The sequence below is a fragment of the Oncorhynchus masou genome, chromosome 24 (assembly GCF_036934945.1).
Source record: "Oncorhynchus masou masou isolate Uvic2021 chromosome 24, UVic_Omas_1.1, whole genome shotgun sequence".
NCBI lineage: Eukaryota > Metazoa > Chordata > Actinopteri > Salmoniformes > Salmonidae > Oncorhynchus > Oncorhynchus masou.
In genome coordinates, this window is record NC_088235.1 from 118,504,599 (window position 1) to 118,523,681 (window position 19,083).

Below are 19,083 nucleotides of genomic sequence, written 5' to 3' on the forward strand. Positions count from 1 at the left end.
TGTTGGGTTGGGTTAGTACTGTTGGGTTGGGTTAGTACTGTTGGGTTGGGGTTAGTACTGTTGGGTTGGGGTTAGTACTGTTGGGTTAGGGTAAGTACTGTTGGGTTATGGTTAGTACTGTTGGGTTGGGGTTAGTACTGTTGGGTTGGGGTTAGTACTGTTGGGTCAGGGTTAGTACTGTTGGGTTAGGGTTAGTACTTTTGGGTTGGGGTTAGTACTGTTGGGTTAGGGTTAGTACTGTTGGGTTAGGGTTAGTACTGTTGGGTTAGTACTGTTGGGTTGGGGTTAGTACTGTTGGGTTAGGGTTAGTACTGTTGGGTTAGGGTTAGTACTGAATGGTTAGCATTAGGGTTAGTACTGTTGGGTTAGCTTTAGGGTTGTTACAGTTTGGTTAGGGTTAGTACTGCTGGGTTGGGGTTAGTACCATTGGGTTAGTACTGTTGGGTTAGGGTTAGTACTTTTGGGTTGGGGTTAGTACTGTTGGGTTGGGGTTAGTACTTTTGGGTTAGGGTTAGTACTGTAGGGGCTGGGGTTAGTACTGTTAGGTTAGGGTTAGTACAGTTGGGTTGGGGTTAGTACTGTTGGGTTAGGGTTAGTACTGTTGGGTTAGGGTTAGTACTTTTGGGTTGGGGTTAGTACTGTTGGGTTAGGGTTAGTACTGTAGGGGTTGGGGTTTGTACTGTTGGGTTAGGGTTAGTACAGTTGGGTTGGGGTTAGTACTGTTGGGTTAGTACTGTTGGGTTAGGGATAGTACTGTTGGGTTTGGGTTAGTACTGTTGCGTTGGGTTTAGTACTGTTGGGTTAGGGTTAGTACTGTTGGTTTGCGGTTAGTACTGTTCGGTTAGGGTCAGTACTTTTGGGTTTGCTTTGGGGTTTGTACTGTTGGGTTAGCTTTAGGGTTAGTACCTCTGGGTTAGCTTTAGGTTTAGTACTGTTGGGTTAGGGTTAGTACTGTTGGGTTAGGGTTAGTACTATTGGGTTAGGGTTAGTACTGTTGTGGTAGGATTAGGGTTAGTACTGTTGGGTTAGGGTTAGTACTGAATGGCTAGGATTAGGGTTAGTACTATTGGGTTAGGGTTAGTACTTTTGGGTTGGGGTTAGTACTGTTGGGTTGGGGTTAGTACTGTTGGGTTAGGGTTAGTACTGTTAGGTTAGGGTTAGTACTTTTGGGTTGGGGTTAGTACTGTTGGGTTAGGGTTAGTACAGTTGGGTTGGGGTTAGTACTGTTGGGTTAGTAATGATGGGTTAGGGTTAGTACTGTTGGGTTAGGGTTAGTACTGTTGCGTTGGGGTTAGTACTGTTGGGTTAGTACTGTTGGGTTAGTACTGTTGGGTTAGGTTTAGTACTGTTGGGTTGGGGTTAATACTGTTGGGTTGGGGTTAGTACTGTTGGGTTAGGATCAGTACTGTTGGGTTAGCTTTAGGGTTAGTACTGTTGGGTTAGCTTTAGGGTTAGTACTGTTGGGTTAGGTTTAGTACTGTTGGGTTAGGGTTATTACTGTTGTGGTAGGATTAGGGTTAGTACTGTTGGGATAGGGTTAGTACTGTTGGGTTAGTGTTGGTACTGTTGGGTTGGGTTTAGTACTGTTGGGTTAGGGTCAGTACTGTTGGGTTAGCTTTCGGGTTAGTACTGTTGGGTTAGCTTTAGGGTTAGTACTGTTGGGTTAGGGTTAGTACTGTTGGGTTAGGGTTAGTACTGTTGTGGTACGATTAGGGTTAGTACTGTTGGGTTAGGGTTAGTACTGAATGGCTAGGATTAGGGTTAGTACTGTTGGGTTAGCTTTAGGGTTGGGGTTAGTACTGTTGGGTTGGGGTTAGTACTTTTGGGTTAGGGTTAGTACTGTTGGGTTAGGGTTAGTGCTGTTGGGTTGGGTTTAGTACTGTTGGGTTAGGGTTAGTACTGTTGGGTTGGGGTTAGTACTGTTGGGTTAGGGTCAGTACTGTTGGTTTAGCTTTAGGGTTAGTACTGTTGGGTTAGCTTTAGGTTTAGTACTGTTGGGTTAGGGTTAGTACTGTTGGGTTAGGGTTAGTACTGTTGTGGTAGGATTAGGGTTAGTACTGTTGGGTTAGGGTTAGTACTGAATGGCTAGGATTAGGGTTAGTACTGTTGGGTTAGCTTTAGGGTTGGGGTTAGTACTGTTGGGTTGGGGTTAGTACTTTTGGGTTAGGGTTAGTACTGTTGGGTTAGGGTTAGTGCTGTTGGGTTGGGTTTAGTACAGTTGGGTTAGGGTTAGTACTGTTGGGTTTGGGTTAGTACCGTTGGGTTGGGGTTAGTACTGTTGGGTTCTCTTTAGGGTTAGTACTGTTGGGTTAGCTTTAGGGTTAGTACTGTTGGGTGAGGGTTAGTACTGTTGGGTTATGGTTTGTACTGTTGTGTTAGGATTAGGGTTAGTACTGTTGGGTTAGGGATAGTACTGTTGGGTTGGGGTTAGTACTGTTGGGTTAGGGTCAGTACTGTTGGGTTCTCTTTAGGGTTAGTACTGTTGGGTTAGCTTTAGGGTTAGTACTGTTGGGTGAGGGTTAGTACTGTTGGGTTATGGTTTGTACTGTTGTGTTAGGATTAGGGTTAGTACTGTTGGGTTAGGGATAGTACTGTTGGGTTGGGGTTAGTACTGTTGGGTTAGGGTCAGTACTGTTGGGTTAGTTTTAGGGTTGGTACAGTTTGGTTACGGTTAGTACTGCTGGGTTGGGGTTAGTACTGTTGTGTTAGGATTAGGGTTAGTACTGTTGGGTTAGGATTAGCATTAGTACTGTTGGGTTAGTACTGTTGGGTTAGGGTTAGTACTGTTGGGTTAGGGTTAGTACTGTTGGGTTAGTACTGTTGGGTTAGGGTCAGTACTTTTGGGTTGGGGTTAGTACTGTTGGGTTAGGGTTAGTACTGTTGGGTTGGGGTTAGTACTGTTGGGTTTGGGTGAGTACTGTTGGGTGTGCTTTAGGGTTAGTACTGTTGGGTTAGCTTTAGGGTTTGTACTGTTGGGTTAGGGTTAGTACTGTTGGGTTAGGGTTAGTACTGTTGGGTTAGGGTTAGTACTGTTGGGTTAGGGTTAGTAATGTTGGGTTGGGGTTAGTACTGTTGGGTTATGGTTAGTACAGTTGGGTATGGGTTAGTACTGTTGGGTTAGTACTGTTGGGTTAGGGTTAGTACTGTTGGGTTAGTACTGTTGGTGTTGGGGTTTGTACTGTTGGGTTAGTACTGTTGGGTTAGGGTTAGTACTGTTGGGTTAGGGTTAGTACTATTGGGTTAGGGTTAGTACTGTTGTGGTAGGATTAGGGTTAGTACTGTTGGGTTAGGGTTAGTACTGAATGGCTAGGATTAGGGTTAGCACTATTGGGTTAGGGTTAGTACTTTTGGGTTGGGGTTAGTACTGTTGGGTTGGGGTTAGTACTGTTGGGTTGGGGTTTGTACTGTTGGGTTAGTACTGTTGAGTTGGGGTTAGTACTGTTGGGTTAGTACTGTTGGGTTAGTACTGTTGGGTTAGTACTGTTGAGTTGGGGTTTGTACTGTTGGGTTAGTCCTGTTGAGTTGGGGTTAGTACTGGTGGGTTAATACTGTTGGGTTGGGTTAGTACTGTTGGGTTGGGGTTAGTACTGTTGGGTTAGTTTTAGGGTTGGTACAGTTTGGTTACGGTTAGTACTGCTGGGTTGGGGTTAGTACTGTTGGGTTAGGGTTTGTACTGCTGTGTTAGGGTTAGTACTGTTGGGTTAGTACTGTTGGGTGAGGGTTAGTACTGTTGGGTTAGTACTGTTGGGTGAGGGTTAGTACTGTTGGGTTAATACTGTTGGGTTGGGTTAGTACTGTTGGGTTGGGGTTAGTACTGTTGGGTTAGGGTAAGTACTGTTGGGTTAGGGTTAGTACTGTTGGGTTGGGGTTAGTACTGTTGGGTTAGTACTGTTGGGTTAGTACTGTTGGGTTAGGGTTTGTACTGCTGGGTTAGTACTGTTGGGTGAGGGTTAGTACTGTTGGGTTAATACTGTTGGGTTGGGTTTGTACTGTTGGGTTGGGTTAGTACTGTTGGGTTGGGGTTAGTACTGTTGGGTTGGGGTTAGTACTGTTGGGTTAGGGTAAGTACTGTTGGGTTATGGTTAGTACTGTTGGGTTGGGGTTAGTACTGTTGGGTTGGGGTTAGTACTGTTGGGTCAGGGTTAGTACTGTTGGGTTAGGGTTAGTACTTTTGGGTTGGGGTTAGTACTGTTGGGTTAGGGTTAGTACTGTTGGGTTAGGGTTAGTACTGTTGGGTTGGGTTAGTGCTGTTCGGTTGGAGTTAGTACTGTTGGGTTAGGGTTAGTACTGTTGGGTTGGGGTTAGTACTGTTGGGTTAGTACTGTTGGGTTGGGGTTAGTACTGTTGGGTTAGGGTTAGTACTTTTGGGTTGGGGTTAGTACTGTTCGGTTGGAGTTAGTACTGTTGGGTTAGGGTTAGTACTGTTGGGTTGGGGTTAGTACTGTTGGGTTGGGTTAGTGCTGTTCGGTTGGAGTTAGTACTGTTGGGTTGGGTTAGTACTGTTGGGTTGGGGTTAGTACTGTTTGGTTGGGGTTATTACTGTTGGATTAGGGTTATTACTGTTGGGTTGGGGTTAGTACTGTTGGGTCAGGGTTAGTACTGTTGGGTTAGGGTTAGTACTTTTGGGTTAGTACTGTTCGGTTGGAGTTAGTACTGTTGGGTTAGGGTTAGTACTGTTGGGTTGGGGTTAGTACTGTTGGGTTAGTACTGTTGGGTTGGGGTTAGTACTGTTGGGTTAGTACTGTTGGGTTAGTACTGTTGTGTTAGGGTTAGTACTGTTGGGTTAGTACTGTTGGGTTGGGGTTAGTACTGTTGGGTTAGTACTGTTGTGTTGGGGTTAGTACTGTTGGGTTAGTACTGTTGGGTTAGTACTGTTGTGTTAGGGTTAGTACTGTTGGGTTAGTACTGTTGGGTTGGGGTTAGTACTGTTGGGTTAGTACTGTTGAGTTGGGGTTAGTACTGTTGGGTTAGTACTGTTGGGTTAGTACTGTTGGGTTGGGGTTTGTACTGTTGGGTTAGTCCTGTTGAGTTGGGGTTAGTACTGTTGGGTTAGTACTGTTGGGTTGGGGTTAGTACTGTTGGGTTAGTACTGTTGGGTTAGTACTGTTGGGTTAGTACTGTTGGGTTAGTACTGTTGGGTTGGGGTTAGTACTGTTGGGTTAATACTGTTGGGTTGGGGTTAGTACTGTTGGGTTAGTACTGTTGGGTTAGTACTGTTGTGTTAGGGTTAGTACTGTTGGGTTAGTACTGTTGGGTTGGGGTTAGTACTGTTGGGTTAGTACTGTTGCGTTGGGGTTAGTACTGTTGGGTTAGTACTGTTGGGTTAGTACTGTTGGGTTAGGGTTAGTACTGTTGGGTTAGTACTGTTGGGTTGGGGTTTGTACTGTTGGGTTAGTCCTGTTGAGTTGGGGTTAGTACTGTTGGGTTGGGGTTTGTACTGTTGGGTTAATACTGTTGGGTTGGGGTTAGTACTGTTTGGTTGGTGTTAGTACTGTTGGATTAGGGTTATTACTGTTGGGTTGGGGTTAGTACTGTTGGGTTAGTACTGTTGGGTTAGGGTTTGTACTGTTGGGTTAGTACTGTTGGGTTAATACTGTTGGGTTGGGGTTAGTACTGTTGGGTTAGTACTGTTGGGTTAGGGTTAGTACTGTTGGGTTGGGGTTAGTACTGTTGGGTTAGGGTAAGTACTGTTGGGTTAGGGTTAGTACTGTTGGGTTGGTGTTAGTACTGTTGGGTTAGTACTGTTGGGTTAGTACTGTTGGGTTAGGGTTAGTACTGTTGGGTTAGGGTAAGTACTGTTGGGTTAGGATTAGTACTGTTGGGTTGGGGTTAGTACTGTTGGGTTAGTACTGTTGGGTTAGTACTGTTGGGTTAGGGTTAGTACTGTTGGGTTGGGGTTAGTAGTGTTGGGTTGGGGTTAGTACTGTTGGGTTGGGGTTAGTAGTGTTGGGTTGGGGTTAGTATTGTTGGGTTAGGGTTAGTACTGTTGGGTTAGTACTGTTGGGTTGGGTTAGTACTGTTGGGTTAATACTGTTGGGTTAGGGTTTGTACTGCTGGGTTAGTACTGTTGGGTTAATACTGTTGGGTTGGGGTTAGTACTGTTGGGTTGGGGTTAGTACTGGTTGGTTGGAGTTAGTACTGTTGGATTAGGGTTATTACTGTTGGGTTGGGGTTAGTACTGCTGGGTTAGTACTGTTGGGTTGGGGTTAGTACTGTTGGGTTAGTACTGTTGGGTTAGGGTTTGTACTGTTGGGTTAGTACTGTTGGGTTAGGGTTTGTACTGCTGGGTTAGTACTGTTGGGTTAATACTGTTGGGTTGGGGTTAGTACTGTTGGGTTGGGGTTAGTACTTTTGGGTTAGGGTAAGTACTGTTGGGTTGGGGTTAGTACTGTTGGGTTAGTACTGTTGGGTTAGTACTTTTGGGTTAGGGTTAGTACTGTTGGGTTGGGGTTAGTACTGTCTGGTTGGGGTTTGTACTGTTGGGTTGGGGTTAGTACTGTTGGGTTGGGGTTAGTACTGTTGGGTTAGGGTTAGTACTGTTGGGTTGGGGTTAGTTCTGTTGGGTTAGGGTAAGTGCTGTTGGGTTAGGGTTAGTACTGTTGGGTTGGGGTTAGTACTCTTGGGTTAGTACTGTTGGGTTAGTACTGTTGGGTTAGGGTTAGTACTGTTGGGTTGGGGTTAGTACTGTTGGGTTGGGGTTAGTACTGTCTGGTTGGGGTTAGTACTGTTGGGTTGGGGTTTGTACTGTTGGTTTAGTACTGTTGGGTTACGGTTATTACTGTTGGGTTGGGTTAGTACTGTTGGATTAGGGTTAGTACTGTTGGGTTAGCTTTAGGGTTAGTACTGTTGGGTTAGGTCTAACATTAACCCTAACTCAGTGGCACCATTGTAAACGGTGTCACACTGCCTGCTTCGTGAGTACTGGTTCCCCCTGATTCAACTCATATGGAGACTCAGGTTGTCTACCTCGAAAACACAAGTGACCGCCCTCCTGAAGCACTTCAACCCATCATGCTAATAAAAAAGGCCTTCTTCAATTGCACAAGTCAATATGCCCTTGAGCAAGTCACTTAACCCTAGTTGCTCCTGTAAATCGCTCTGGATAACTGTGTTTGCTAATTGACAAAAACAATCAAATAAATTACATTTTATTTTAAAACTTAATGCAATATTCATTCAACTCAGTTTCAAATCATGAAATACAAGTAAAATTGATGAATTCAATGATTCAATTTGTGCATCACAAATTCCAAAATATTACATTTAAATTCAATATCCTAATACAAATTCAAATACAATTTCTGTTGGCACTGAAATCGCTCCATTGGAGAGTAAGTTAGGAAGAGGAGAAAGAAGGAGAGATAGCATATGTTGGATGCCATTAGATGATCTCATTACTGTAGTGGCAATGTGATGAACAGATTACGTCCCTAAATAAGCCTGTCACTCAAAAGCCCTACTGCTCCCTGATCCTGGGCCCAGGAGCACACGTGATGGAGGGCAGCCTGTGTACTTTGGAGCTGGCAACCATAGTTGATCCAGCATAGTGGATTAGAAGCTGCCTTTTGCATAAACGGCTGGTGGGATGAAGCACCACTTTAGGGGATAACTGACCATCTGCTCCCAGCAGCCTCCCTCTCAGCCTCCCAGCAATGGGTCAGAGCACCCAGCAGCCTCCCTCTCAGCCTCCCAGCATGGGGTCAGAAAACCCGGCAGCCTCCCTCACAGCCTCCCAGCAATGGGTCAGAGCACCCAGCAGCCTCCCTCTCAGCCTCCCAGCATGGGGTCAGAGCCTGTCCTGGATGTTGAGCTCCCAGCAGCCTCCCACTCAGCCTCCCAGCATGGGGTCAGAGACCCGGCAGCATCCCTCTCAGCCTCCCAGCATGGGGTCAGAGCACTCAGCAGCCTCCCTCTCAGCATTCCAGCATGGGGTCAGAAGAACTGGCAGCCTCCCTCTCAGCCTCCCAGCATGGGGTCAGAGAACCCAACAGCCCCCTAGCATAGGGTCAGAGTGGGGTCAGAGTATTTCCTATTTAACTAAATGCTTGTGTTCCTAGCTCCAACAGTGCAGTAGTATTTAACTAAATGCTTGTGTTTCTAGCTCCAACAATGCAGTAATATCTAATTAAATGCTTGTGTTCCTCGCTCCAACAGTGCAGTAATATCTAACTAAATGCTTGTGTTCCTAGCTCCAACAGTGCAGTAGTATCTAACAATTCACAACAATACACACAAATCTAAAAGTAAAAGAATGGAATTAAGAAATATATAAATATTAGGATGAGCAATGTCGGAGTGGCATTGACTAAAATACTGTCGTGACGTTGTATTAGTTAAACTGTTGCTCATCGAATGATTAAAGGTTTCTAATTGTGTGATTACATGAATCAAGCAATTATTAACTCATTAACCTGGGGCACCATGGGAAAATTAGTTTTTATTGAGTTTCTATTTCCCAAATTAACTCAAAGAATATCAGAATATCGATTTTACAACAGTCGCTAATTAATCTGTTTCCTCTACAGTCTCGTTCTGAACGTCGCATAATCCGGGAATCTGCACAGACCCGGGTCTCACCAATGAGTTAGTACCACACCAATCTGCACAGACCCGGGTCTCACCAATGAGTTTGTACCACACCAATCTGCACAGACCCGGGTCTCACCAATAGGTTTGTACCACACCAATCTGCACAGACCCGGGTCTCACCAATGAGTTTGTACCACACCAATCTGCACAGACCTGGGTCTCACCAATGAGTTTGTACCACACCAATCTGCACAGACCCGGGTCTCACCAATGAGTTTGTACCACACCAATCTGCACAGACCCGGGTCTCACCAATGAGTTTGTACCACACCAATCTTAAGTTGAGTATTTATTTACTAGAAAGCTAAAATGATGATAAAATATACACATACACAAAAACAGTCTAGGCTATTGATTAGAACTTAGTATAACGGGCCAACACACTAAGGCGCGTGTTACCCAAAATGGGGATTTAAAAGAGAGAGAAAAAGAGAAAGTACACGAGAGAAATATACATTTTGGTGCATTTGTCAGCTATGCTTATTTTAACCCTTGACCCAAAATGCCGCTCTTATGGGTCAGAATATAATGATGTAATTACGTGTGGGAGGTCTCAGATGGGAAGCTCCTCGTGGACCGTTTAGGCTTCTCAATGACGCACTTCTCCAGCGCAACTCTCTGGTTGTCCTCACGATGTCAGGGTCCTTTTGGCTTAGTGGTCTGTTCCCTCGCCCTTGCTCTGGAAGGGGTCTTCTGAAGAAAGGCAGCACTGAAGCTCAGAGCTCACAGCGTAGGAATGAAACAGTGTAGATACCACGATTCGATGGAGAGTGGAGGCTAGGTGGTCCAGCTTGAATTCACCCGCTTAGACACAACTACTCATCCGTAGCTTGGGTAGAAAAACCTTGTGTTGCGTTTTGGGTTCGTTGACTTTTTAGACCATGGCTGCAGCTTGGGTCACTGAGTCTGATATGTTCATTCTTAACTCACATGTCTTATACCCTCGGATCAGAAATGGGAGTAACTGGGCGTACCAAGTTAACCTGTTACATCTATGGGGGCGCTATTTCATTATTGGATAAAAAAAACGTGCCCGTTTTAAGCGCAATATTTTGTCACAAAAAGATGCTCGACTATGCATATAATTGACAGCTTTGGAAAGAGAACACTCTGACGTTTCCAAAAATGCAAAGATATTGTCTGTGAGTGCCCCAGAACTGATGCTACAGGCGAAACCAAGATGAAACTTCAAACAGGAAATGAGCAGGATTTTTGAGGCTCTGTTTTTCATTGTCTCCTTATATGGCTGTGAATGCGCAAGGAATGAGCCTGCCCGCTCTATCGTTTCCCCAAGGTGTCTGCCCCCCAGCTCAACATACAAGACAGGTTCTGACCCCATGCTGGGAGGCTGAGAGGGAGGCTGCCAACCCTAACCCCAAACTGCTACAGACCTATATCTATCCTACCATACCTTTCTAAGGTCTTCGAAAGCCAAGTCAACAAACAGATTACCGACCATTTCGAATCTCACCATACCTTCTCTGCTATGCAATCTGGTTTCAGAGCTGGTCATGGGTGCACCTCAGCCACGCTCAAGGTCCTAAACGATATCTTAACCGCCATCGATAAGAAACATTACTGTGCAGCCGTATTCATTGATCTGGCCAAGGCTTTCGACTCTGTCAATCACCACATCCTCATCGACAGCCTTGGTTTCTCAAATGATTGCCGTGCCTGGTTCATCAACTACTTCTCTGATAGAGTTCAGTGTGTCAAATCAGAGGGTCTGCTGTCCGGACCTCTGGCAGTCACTATGGGGGTGCCACAGGGTTCAATTCTTGGACCGACTCTCTTCTCTGTATACATCAATGAGGTCGCTCTTGCTGCTGGTGAGTCTCTGATCCACCTCTACGCAGACGACACCATTCTGTATACTTCTGGCCCTTCTTTGGACACTGTGTTAACAACCCTCCAGGCAAGCTTCAATGCCATACAACTCTCCTTCCGGGGCCTCCAATTGCTCTTAAATACAAGTAAAACTAAATGCATGCTCTTCAACCGATCGCTACCTGCACCTACCCGCCTGTCCAACATCACTACTCTGGACGGCTCTGACTTAGAATACGTGGACAACTACAGACCCATATCAAACATCTCCAATCCAAAGTTAAAAGTAGAATTGGCTTCCTATTTCGCAACAAAGCATCCTTCACTCATGCTGCCAAACATACCCTTGTAAAACTGACCATCCTACCAATCCTCGACTTTGGCAATGTCATTTACAAAATAGCCTCCAATACCCTACTCAACAAATTGGATGCAGTCTATCACAGTGCAATCCGTTTTGTCACAAAAGCCGCATATACTACCCACCATTGCGACCTGTACGCTCTCGTTGGCTGGCCCTCGCTTCATACTCGTCGCCAAACCCACTGGCTCCATGTCATCTACAAGACCCTGCTAGGTAAAGTCCCCCCTTATCTCAGCTCGCTGGTCACCATAGCATCTCCCATCTGTAGCACACGCTCCAGCAGGTATATCTCTCCAGTCACCCCCAAAACCAATTATTTCTTTGGCCGCCTCTCCTTCCAGTTCTCTGCTGCCAATGACTGGAACGAACTACAAAAATCTCTGAAACTGGAAACACTTATCTCCATCACTAGGTTTAAGCACCAACTGTCAGAGCAGCTCACAGATTACTGCACATGTACATAGCCCACCTATAATTTAGCCCAAACAACTACCTCTTTCCCTACTGTATTTTATTTATTTATTTATTTTGCTCCTTTGCACCCCATTATTTTTATTTCTACTTTGCACATTCTTCCATTGCAAATCTACCATTCCAGTGTTTTACTTGCTATATTGTATTTACTTTGCCACCATGGCCTTTTTTTGCATTTACTTCCCTTATCTCACCTCATTTGCTCACATCGTATATAGACTTGTTTATACTGTATTATTGACTGTATGTTTGTTTTACTCCATGTGTAACTCTGTGTCGTTGTATGTGTCGAACTGCTTTGCTTTATCTTGGCCAGGTCGCAATTGTAAATGAGAACTTGTTCTCAACTTGCCTACCTGGTTAAATAAAGGTGAAATAAAAATAAAGAAAAAAATAAAGAAGGGAAAGAGAGAAGGGAGAGAAGGGAGAGAGACGGACACCAGTCAAGAGAGAGAAGGGAGAGAGACGGACACCAGTCAAGAGAGAGAAGGAAGACCGAGCAAAAAAATAGTTATTTCTTTGATATATTTATTTTCTGTCTTAGTAAAGTTGTTTTTTGGACTAAAGCCTCCCTGTATCTGTGTCAATCTCTGGAGGCTCAACCCAACACCCCACAGTTTACCACATTATCCTCTGCAGCAGAGAACTCTGGGTCTTCCTTTCCTGTGGCGGTCCTCATGACAGCCAGTGACTGTGACTGCACTTGAAGAAACTTTAAAAGTTCTTGAAATGTCTGGGTTGACTGACCTTCATGTCTTAAAGCAATGATGGACTCTCTTTGCTTAATGGAGCTGTTCTTGCCGTAATATGGACTTGGTCTTTTACCAAGTAGGGCTCCTGTATTTTAACTTTTTTTTACTAGGCAAGTCAGTTAATAACAAATTCTTATTTTCAATGACGGCCTAGGAACAGTGGGTTAACTGCCTGTTCAGGGGCAGAACGACAGATTTGTACCTTGTCAGCTCGGGGATTTGAACTTGCCACCTTTTGGTTACTAGTCCAACGCTCTAACCACTAGGGTACCCTTCCGCCCTACTTTGTCACAACTAAACTGAAAAAGGTGGCTACTTTGAATAATCTCAAATATAACATATTTTGATTTGTTTAACACTTTTTTGGTTACTACATGATTCCATATGTGTTATTTCATAGTGTTGATGTCTTCACTATTATACAACAATGTAGAAAATAGTAAAAATAAAGCAAAACACTTGCAAGAGTAGGTGTGTCCAAACTTTTGACTGGTACTGTATGTATATATAAGAGAGATTGGAAATGATGCAGACATTGATAGAAGCCACAATCTATGTGCAATATTAAATCTGATCTACCCCCTAAAAAAACAAAATCACTCATATTACACTGAGCTCTGTGGTATGAAGGACCCTTACATGGTGAAGGTGACAGCAATGTGTCCTGTAGTTGAAGAACGACCACTGTGCATTCAAGTGGGGCGGCAAGGTAGCCTAGTGGTTAGAGCGTTGGACTAGTAACCAGTTCAAACCCCCGAGCTGACATGAACTGCCTGAACAGGCAGTTAACCCACTGTTCCTAGGCCGTCATTGAAAATAAGAATTTGTTCTTAACTGACTTGCCTAGTTAAATAAAGGTAAAATAAATGTACCAGATTGATGTCCAGCCAACATATACATGCACAGAGAGCATGATGTGAGCCACAATACTTTACATCCAACAGGAGCAGACTGGCAGACTGGCAGAGACAAACCCCAGCAGGAGATTTTCACAGAATCTCAAACATCTGTAAATCTCTGTAAACATTTGCCGTTGATCAACTTCCCAGATTGTCTCTCTGTGTCACGTTAGGATAGCATCAGGGGTTTGATGGAGTGTTACGCAACACTAGGAGCCCTGACATTTTAACGTTTCATAACCAGATTACAATTTAGATACCGTGCTCTGATTTGTACCACTCCAACAAGTGAGAATACAAATGAGATTGTGAAAAATGTTATGTTGAAAATAGACTCTTCTGCAATGTGCCATAGATAGATGATAGATGAGTTGTTAAACAGTGTGCCTGTGCTCCACAGAGTGTCTCTATCACAAGCCCCTGGGGTTCGAGGCTGGTTCAGTGGCACCGGACCAGATTACCTGTTCTAACCAGGAAGAGTACAGCGGCTGGTATTCGTCCTGGACCTCCAACAGGGCACGACTCAACAGCCAGGGCTTCGGGTCAGTGCTACTGTCTATACTCATGTCCTATCTGTCTGTCTGTCTGTTCACAATACTGTCGTCCCATAGAGTTTCCCGGTTTCACTTCATACACTCACATTGTCAAAGATCTCTTAACCATCCTCAGAAGAGCTTGGTGGTTAATATGTGCTTGTGGTCACATTTTGCAACAAGGATCTGTTGTACCTCAGGTGTCATAATCTTGGTGTTGTCCTTCTGTATTATAATGTGTATGTTGGTCTCCTGTCCTAAATCAGGTGTATGCATCACAATGTGTATGACCCTCTCTCCTCTCCAGGGGTGTAAACTACAAGCAGGATCAATGTGTATGACCCTCTCTCCTCTCCAGGGGGGTAAACTACAAGCAGGATAAATGTGTATGACCCTCTCTCCTCTCCAGGGGCGTAAACTACAAGCAGGATCAATGTGTATGATCCTCTCTCCTCTCCAGGAGTGTAAACTACAAGCAGGATCAATGTGTATGACCCTCTCTCCTCTCCAGGGGCGTAAACTACAAGCAGGATCAATGTGTATGACCCTCTCTCCTCTCCAGTGTGGTAAACTACAAGCAGGATCAATGTGTATGACCCTCTCTCCTCTCCAGGGGCGTAAACTACAAGCAGGATCAATGTGTATGACCCTCTCTCCTCTCCAGGGGCGTAAACTACAAGCAGGATCAATGTGTATGACCCTCTCTCCTCTCCAGGGGCGTAAACTACAAGCAGGATCAATGTGTATGATCCTCTCTCCTCTCCAGGGGTGTAAACTACAAGCAGGATCAATGTGTATGACCCTCTCTCCTCTCCAGGGGCGTAAACTACAAGCAGGATCAATGTGTATGACCCTCTCTCCTCTCCAGGGGCGTAAACTACAAGCAGGATCAATGTGTATGACCCTCTCTCCAGGGGTGTAAACTACAAGCAGGATCAATGTGTATGATCCTCTCTCCTCTCCAGGGGTGTAAACTACAAGCAGGATCAATGTGTATGACCCTCTCTCCTCTCCAGGGGCGTAAACTCCAAGCAGGATCAATGTGTATGACCCTCTCTCCAGGGGTGTAAACTACAAGCAGGATCAATGTGTATGATCCTCTCTTCTCTCCAGGGGTGTAAACTACAAGCAGGATCAATGTGTATGACCCTCTCTCCTCTCCAGGGGCGTAAACTACAAGCAGGATCAATGTGTATGACCCTCTCTCCTCTCCAGGGGCGTAAACTACAAGCAGGATCAATGTGTACGACCCTCTCTCCTCTCCAGTGTGGTAAACTACAAGCAGGATCAATGTGTATGACCCTCTCTCCTCTCCAGGGGTGTAAACTACAAGCAGGATCAATGTGTATGACCCTCTCTCCTCTCCAGGGGCGTAAACTACAAGCAGGATCAATGTGTATGACCCTCTCTCCTCTCCAGAGGCGTAAACTACAAGCAGGATCAATGTGTATGACCCTCTCTCCTCTCCAGTGTGGTAAACTACAAGCAGGATCAATGTGTATGACCCTCTCTCCTCTCCAGGGGTGTAAACTACAAGCAGGATCAATGTGTATGACCCTCTCTCCTCTCCAGGGGCGTAAACTCCAAGCAGGATCAATGTGTGTGACCCTCTCTCTAGGGGTGTAAACTACAAGCAGGATCAATGTGTATGACCCTCTCTCCTCTCCAGGGGCGTAAACTCCAAGCAGGATCAATGTGTATGACCCTCTCTCCAGGGGTGTAAACTACAAGCAGGATCAATGTGTATGACCCTCTCTCCTCTCCAGGGGTGTAAACTACAAGCAGGATCAATGTGTATGACCCTCTCTCGTCTCCAGTGTGGTAAACTACAAGCAGGATCAATGTGTATGACCCTCTCTCCTCTCCAGGGGTGTAAACTACAAGCAGGATCAATGTGTATGACCCTCTCTCCTCTCCAGGGGCGTAAACTACAAGCAGGATCAATGTGTATGACCCTCTCTCCAGAGGTGTAAACTACAAGCAGGATCAATGTGTATGATCCTCTCTCCTCTCCAGGGGCGTAAACTACAAGCAGGATCAATGTGTATGATCCTCTCTCCTCTCCAGGGGTGTAAACTACAAGCAGGATCAATGTGTATGACCCTCTCTCCTCTCCAGGGGCGTAAACTACAAGCAGGATCAATGTGTATGACCCTCTCTCCTCTCCAGGGGCGTAAACTACAAGCAGGATCAATGTGTATGACCCTCTCTCCTCTCCAGTGTGGTAAACTACAAGCAGGATCAATGTGTATGACCCTCTCTCCTCTCCAGGGGCGTAAACTACAAGCAGGATCAATGTGTATGACCCTCTCTCCTCTCCAGAGGCGTAAACTACAAGCAGGATCAATGTGTATGACCCTCTCTCCTCTCCAGGGGCGTAAACTACAAGCAGGATCAATGTGTATGACCCTCTCTCCTCTCCAGGGGCGTAAACTACAAGCAGGATCAATGTGTATGACCCTCTCTCCTCTCCAGTGTGGTAAACTACAAGCAGGATCAATGTGTATGACCCTCTCTCCTCTCCAGGGGCGTAAACTACAAGCAGGATCAATGTGTATGACCCTCTCTCCTCTCCAGAGGCGTAAACTACAAGCAGGATCAATGTGTATGACCCTCTCTCCTCTCCAGTGTGGTAAACTACAAGCAGGATCAATGTGTATGACCCTCTCTCCTCTCCAGGGGCATAAACTAAAAGCAGGATCAATGTGTATGACCCTCTCTCCTCTCCAGGGGCGTAAACTACAAGCAGGATCAATGTGTATGATCCTCTCTCCTCTCCAGGGGTGTAAACTACAAGCAGGATCAATGTGTATGACCCTCTCTCCTCTCCAGGTGCGTAAACTACAAGCAGGATCAATGTGTATGACCCTCTCTCCTCTCCAGGGGCGTAAACTACAAGCAGGATCAATGTGTATGACCCTCTCTCCAGAGGTGTAAACTACAAGCAGGATCAATGTGTATGATCCTCTCTCCTCTCCAGGGGTGTAAACTACAAGCAGGATCAATGTGTATGACCCTCTCTCCTCTCCAGGGGCGTAAACTACAAGCAGGATCAATGTGTATGACCCTCTCTCCTCTCCAGGGGCGTAAACTACAAGCAGGATCAATGTGTATGATCCTCTCTCCTCTCCAGAGGCGTAAACTACAAGCAGGATCAATGTGTATGACCCTCTCTCCTCTCCAGTGTGGTAAACTACAAGCAGGATCAATGTGTATGACCCTCTCTCCTCTCCAGGGGCATAAACTAAAAGCAGGATCAATGTGTATGACCCTCTCTCCTCTCCAGGGGCGTAAACTACAAGCAGGATCAATGTGTATGATCCTCTCTCCTCTCCAGGGGTGTAAACTACAAGCAGGATCAATGTGTATGACCCTCTCTCCTCTCCAGGTGCGTAAACTACAAGCAGGATCAATGTGTATGACCCTCTCTCCTCTCCAGGGGCGTAAACTACAAGCAGGATCAATGTGTATGACCCTCTCTCCAGAGGTGTAAACTACAAGCAGGATCAATGTGTATGATCCTCTCTCCTCTCCAGGGGTGTAAACTACAAGCAGGATCAATGTGTATGACCCTCTCTCCTCTCCAGGGGCGTAAACTACAAGCAGGATCAATGTGTATGACCCTCTCTCCTCTCCAGGGGCGTAAACTACAAGCAGGATCAATGTGTATGATCCTCTCTCCTCTCCAGGGGTGTAAACTACAAGCAGGATCAATGTGTATGACCCTCTCTCCTCTCCAGGGGCGTAAACTACAAGCAGGATCAATGTGTATGACCCTCTCTCCTCTCCAGGGGCGTAAACTACAAGCAGGATCAATGTGTATGACCCTCTCTCCTCTCCAGTGTGGTAAACTACAAGCAGGATCAATGTGTATGACCCTCTCTCCTCTCCAGGGGCGTAAACTACAAGCAGGATCAATGTGTATGACCCTCTCTCCTCTCCAGAGGCGTAAACTACAAGCAGGATCAATGTGTATGACCCTCTCTCCTCTCCAGTGTGGTAAACTACAAGCAGGATCAATGTGTATGACCCTCTCTCCAGAGGTGTAAACTACAAGCAGGATCAATGTGTATGATCCTCTCTCCTCTCCAGGGGTGTAAACTACAAGCAGGATCAATGTGTATGACCCTCTCTCCAGGGGTGTAAACTACAAGCAGGATCAGTGTGTATGACCCTCTCTCCTCTCCAGAGGCGTAAACTACAAGCAGGATCAATGTGTATGACCCTCTCTCCTCTCCAGGGGTGTAAACTACAAGCAGGATCAATGTGTATGACCCTCTCTCCTCTCCAGAGGCGTAAACTACAAGCAGGATCAGTGTGTATGACCCTCTCTCCTCTCCAGAGGCGTAAACTACAAGCAGGATCAGTGTGTATGACCCTCTCTCCTCTCCAGGGGTGTAAACTACAGGCAGGATCAATGTGTATGACCCTCTCTCCTCTCCAGAGGCGTAAACTACAAGCAGGATCAATGTGTATGACCCTCTCTCCTCTCCAGAGGCGTAAACTACAAGCAGGATCAATGTGTATGACCCTCTCTCCTCTCCAGAGGCGTAAACTACAAGCAGGATCAATGTGTATGACCCTCTCTCCTCTCCAGAGGCGTAAACTACAAGCAGGATCAATGTGTATGACCCTCTCTCCTCTCCAGAGGCGTAAACTACAAGCAGGATCAATGTGTATGACCCTCTCTCCTCTCCAGAGGCGTAAACTACAAGCAGGATCAATGTGTATGACCCTCTCTCCTCTCCAGAGGCGTAAACTACAAGCAGGATCAATGTGTATGACCCTCTCTCCTCTCCAGAGGCGTAAACTACAAGCAGGATCAGTGTGTATGACCCTCTCTCCTCTCCAGGGGTGTAAACTACAAGCAGGATCAATGTGTATGACCCTCTCTCCTCTCCAGGGGTGTAAACTACAAGCAGGATCAATGTGTATGACCCTCTCTCCTCTCCAGAGGCGTAAACTACAAGCAGGATCAATGTGTATGACCCTCTCTCCTCTCCAGAGGCGTAAACTACAAGCAGGATCAATGTGTATGACCCTCTCTCCTCTCCAGAGGCGTAAACTACAAGCAGGATCAATGTGTATGACCCTCTCTCCTCTCCAGAGGCGTAAACTACAAGCAGGATCAATGTGTATGACCCTCTCTCCTCTCCAGAGGCGTAAACTACAAGCAGGATCAATGTGTATGACCCTTTCTCCTCTCCAGAGGCGTAAACTACAAGCAGGATCAATGTGTATGACCCTCTCTCCTCTCCAGAGGCGTAAACTACAAGCAGGATCAGTGTGTATGACCCTCTCTCCTCTCCAGGGGTGTAAACTACAAGCAGGATCAATGTGTATGACCCTCTCTCCTCTCCAGGGGTGTAAACTACAAGCAGGATCAATGTGTATGACCCTCTCTCCTCTCCAGGGGCGTAAACTACAAGCAGGATCAATGTGTATGACCCTCTCTCCTCTCCAGGGGCATAAACTAAAAGCAGGATCAATGTGTATGACCCTCTCTCCTCTCCAGTGTGGTAAACTACAAGCAGGATCAATGTGTATGACCCTCTTTCCTCTCCAGGGGCGTAAACTCCAAGCAGGATCAATGTGTATGACCCTCTCTCCAGGGGTGTAAACTACAAGCAGGATCAATGTGTATG

General features: G+C 45.8%; 1 protein-coding gene across 1 annotated transcript in view; it reads left to right on the plus strand.

The window, feature by feature from the left end:
• LOC135511529 (retinoschisin-like) overlaps nt 1–19,083 on the plus strand; it is a 91,792-nt gene that overhangs the window by 45,198 nt on the left and 27,511 nt on the right. Inside the window, exon 4 of the mRNA XM_064933020.1 lies at nt 13,306–13,447. Coding sequence (XP_064789092.1) covers nt 13,306–13,447 — 142 coding nt within the window. The remainder of the gene's footprint in view (nt 1–13,305; nt 13,448–19,083) is intronic.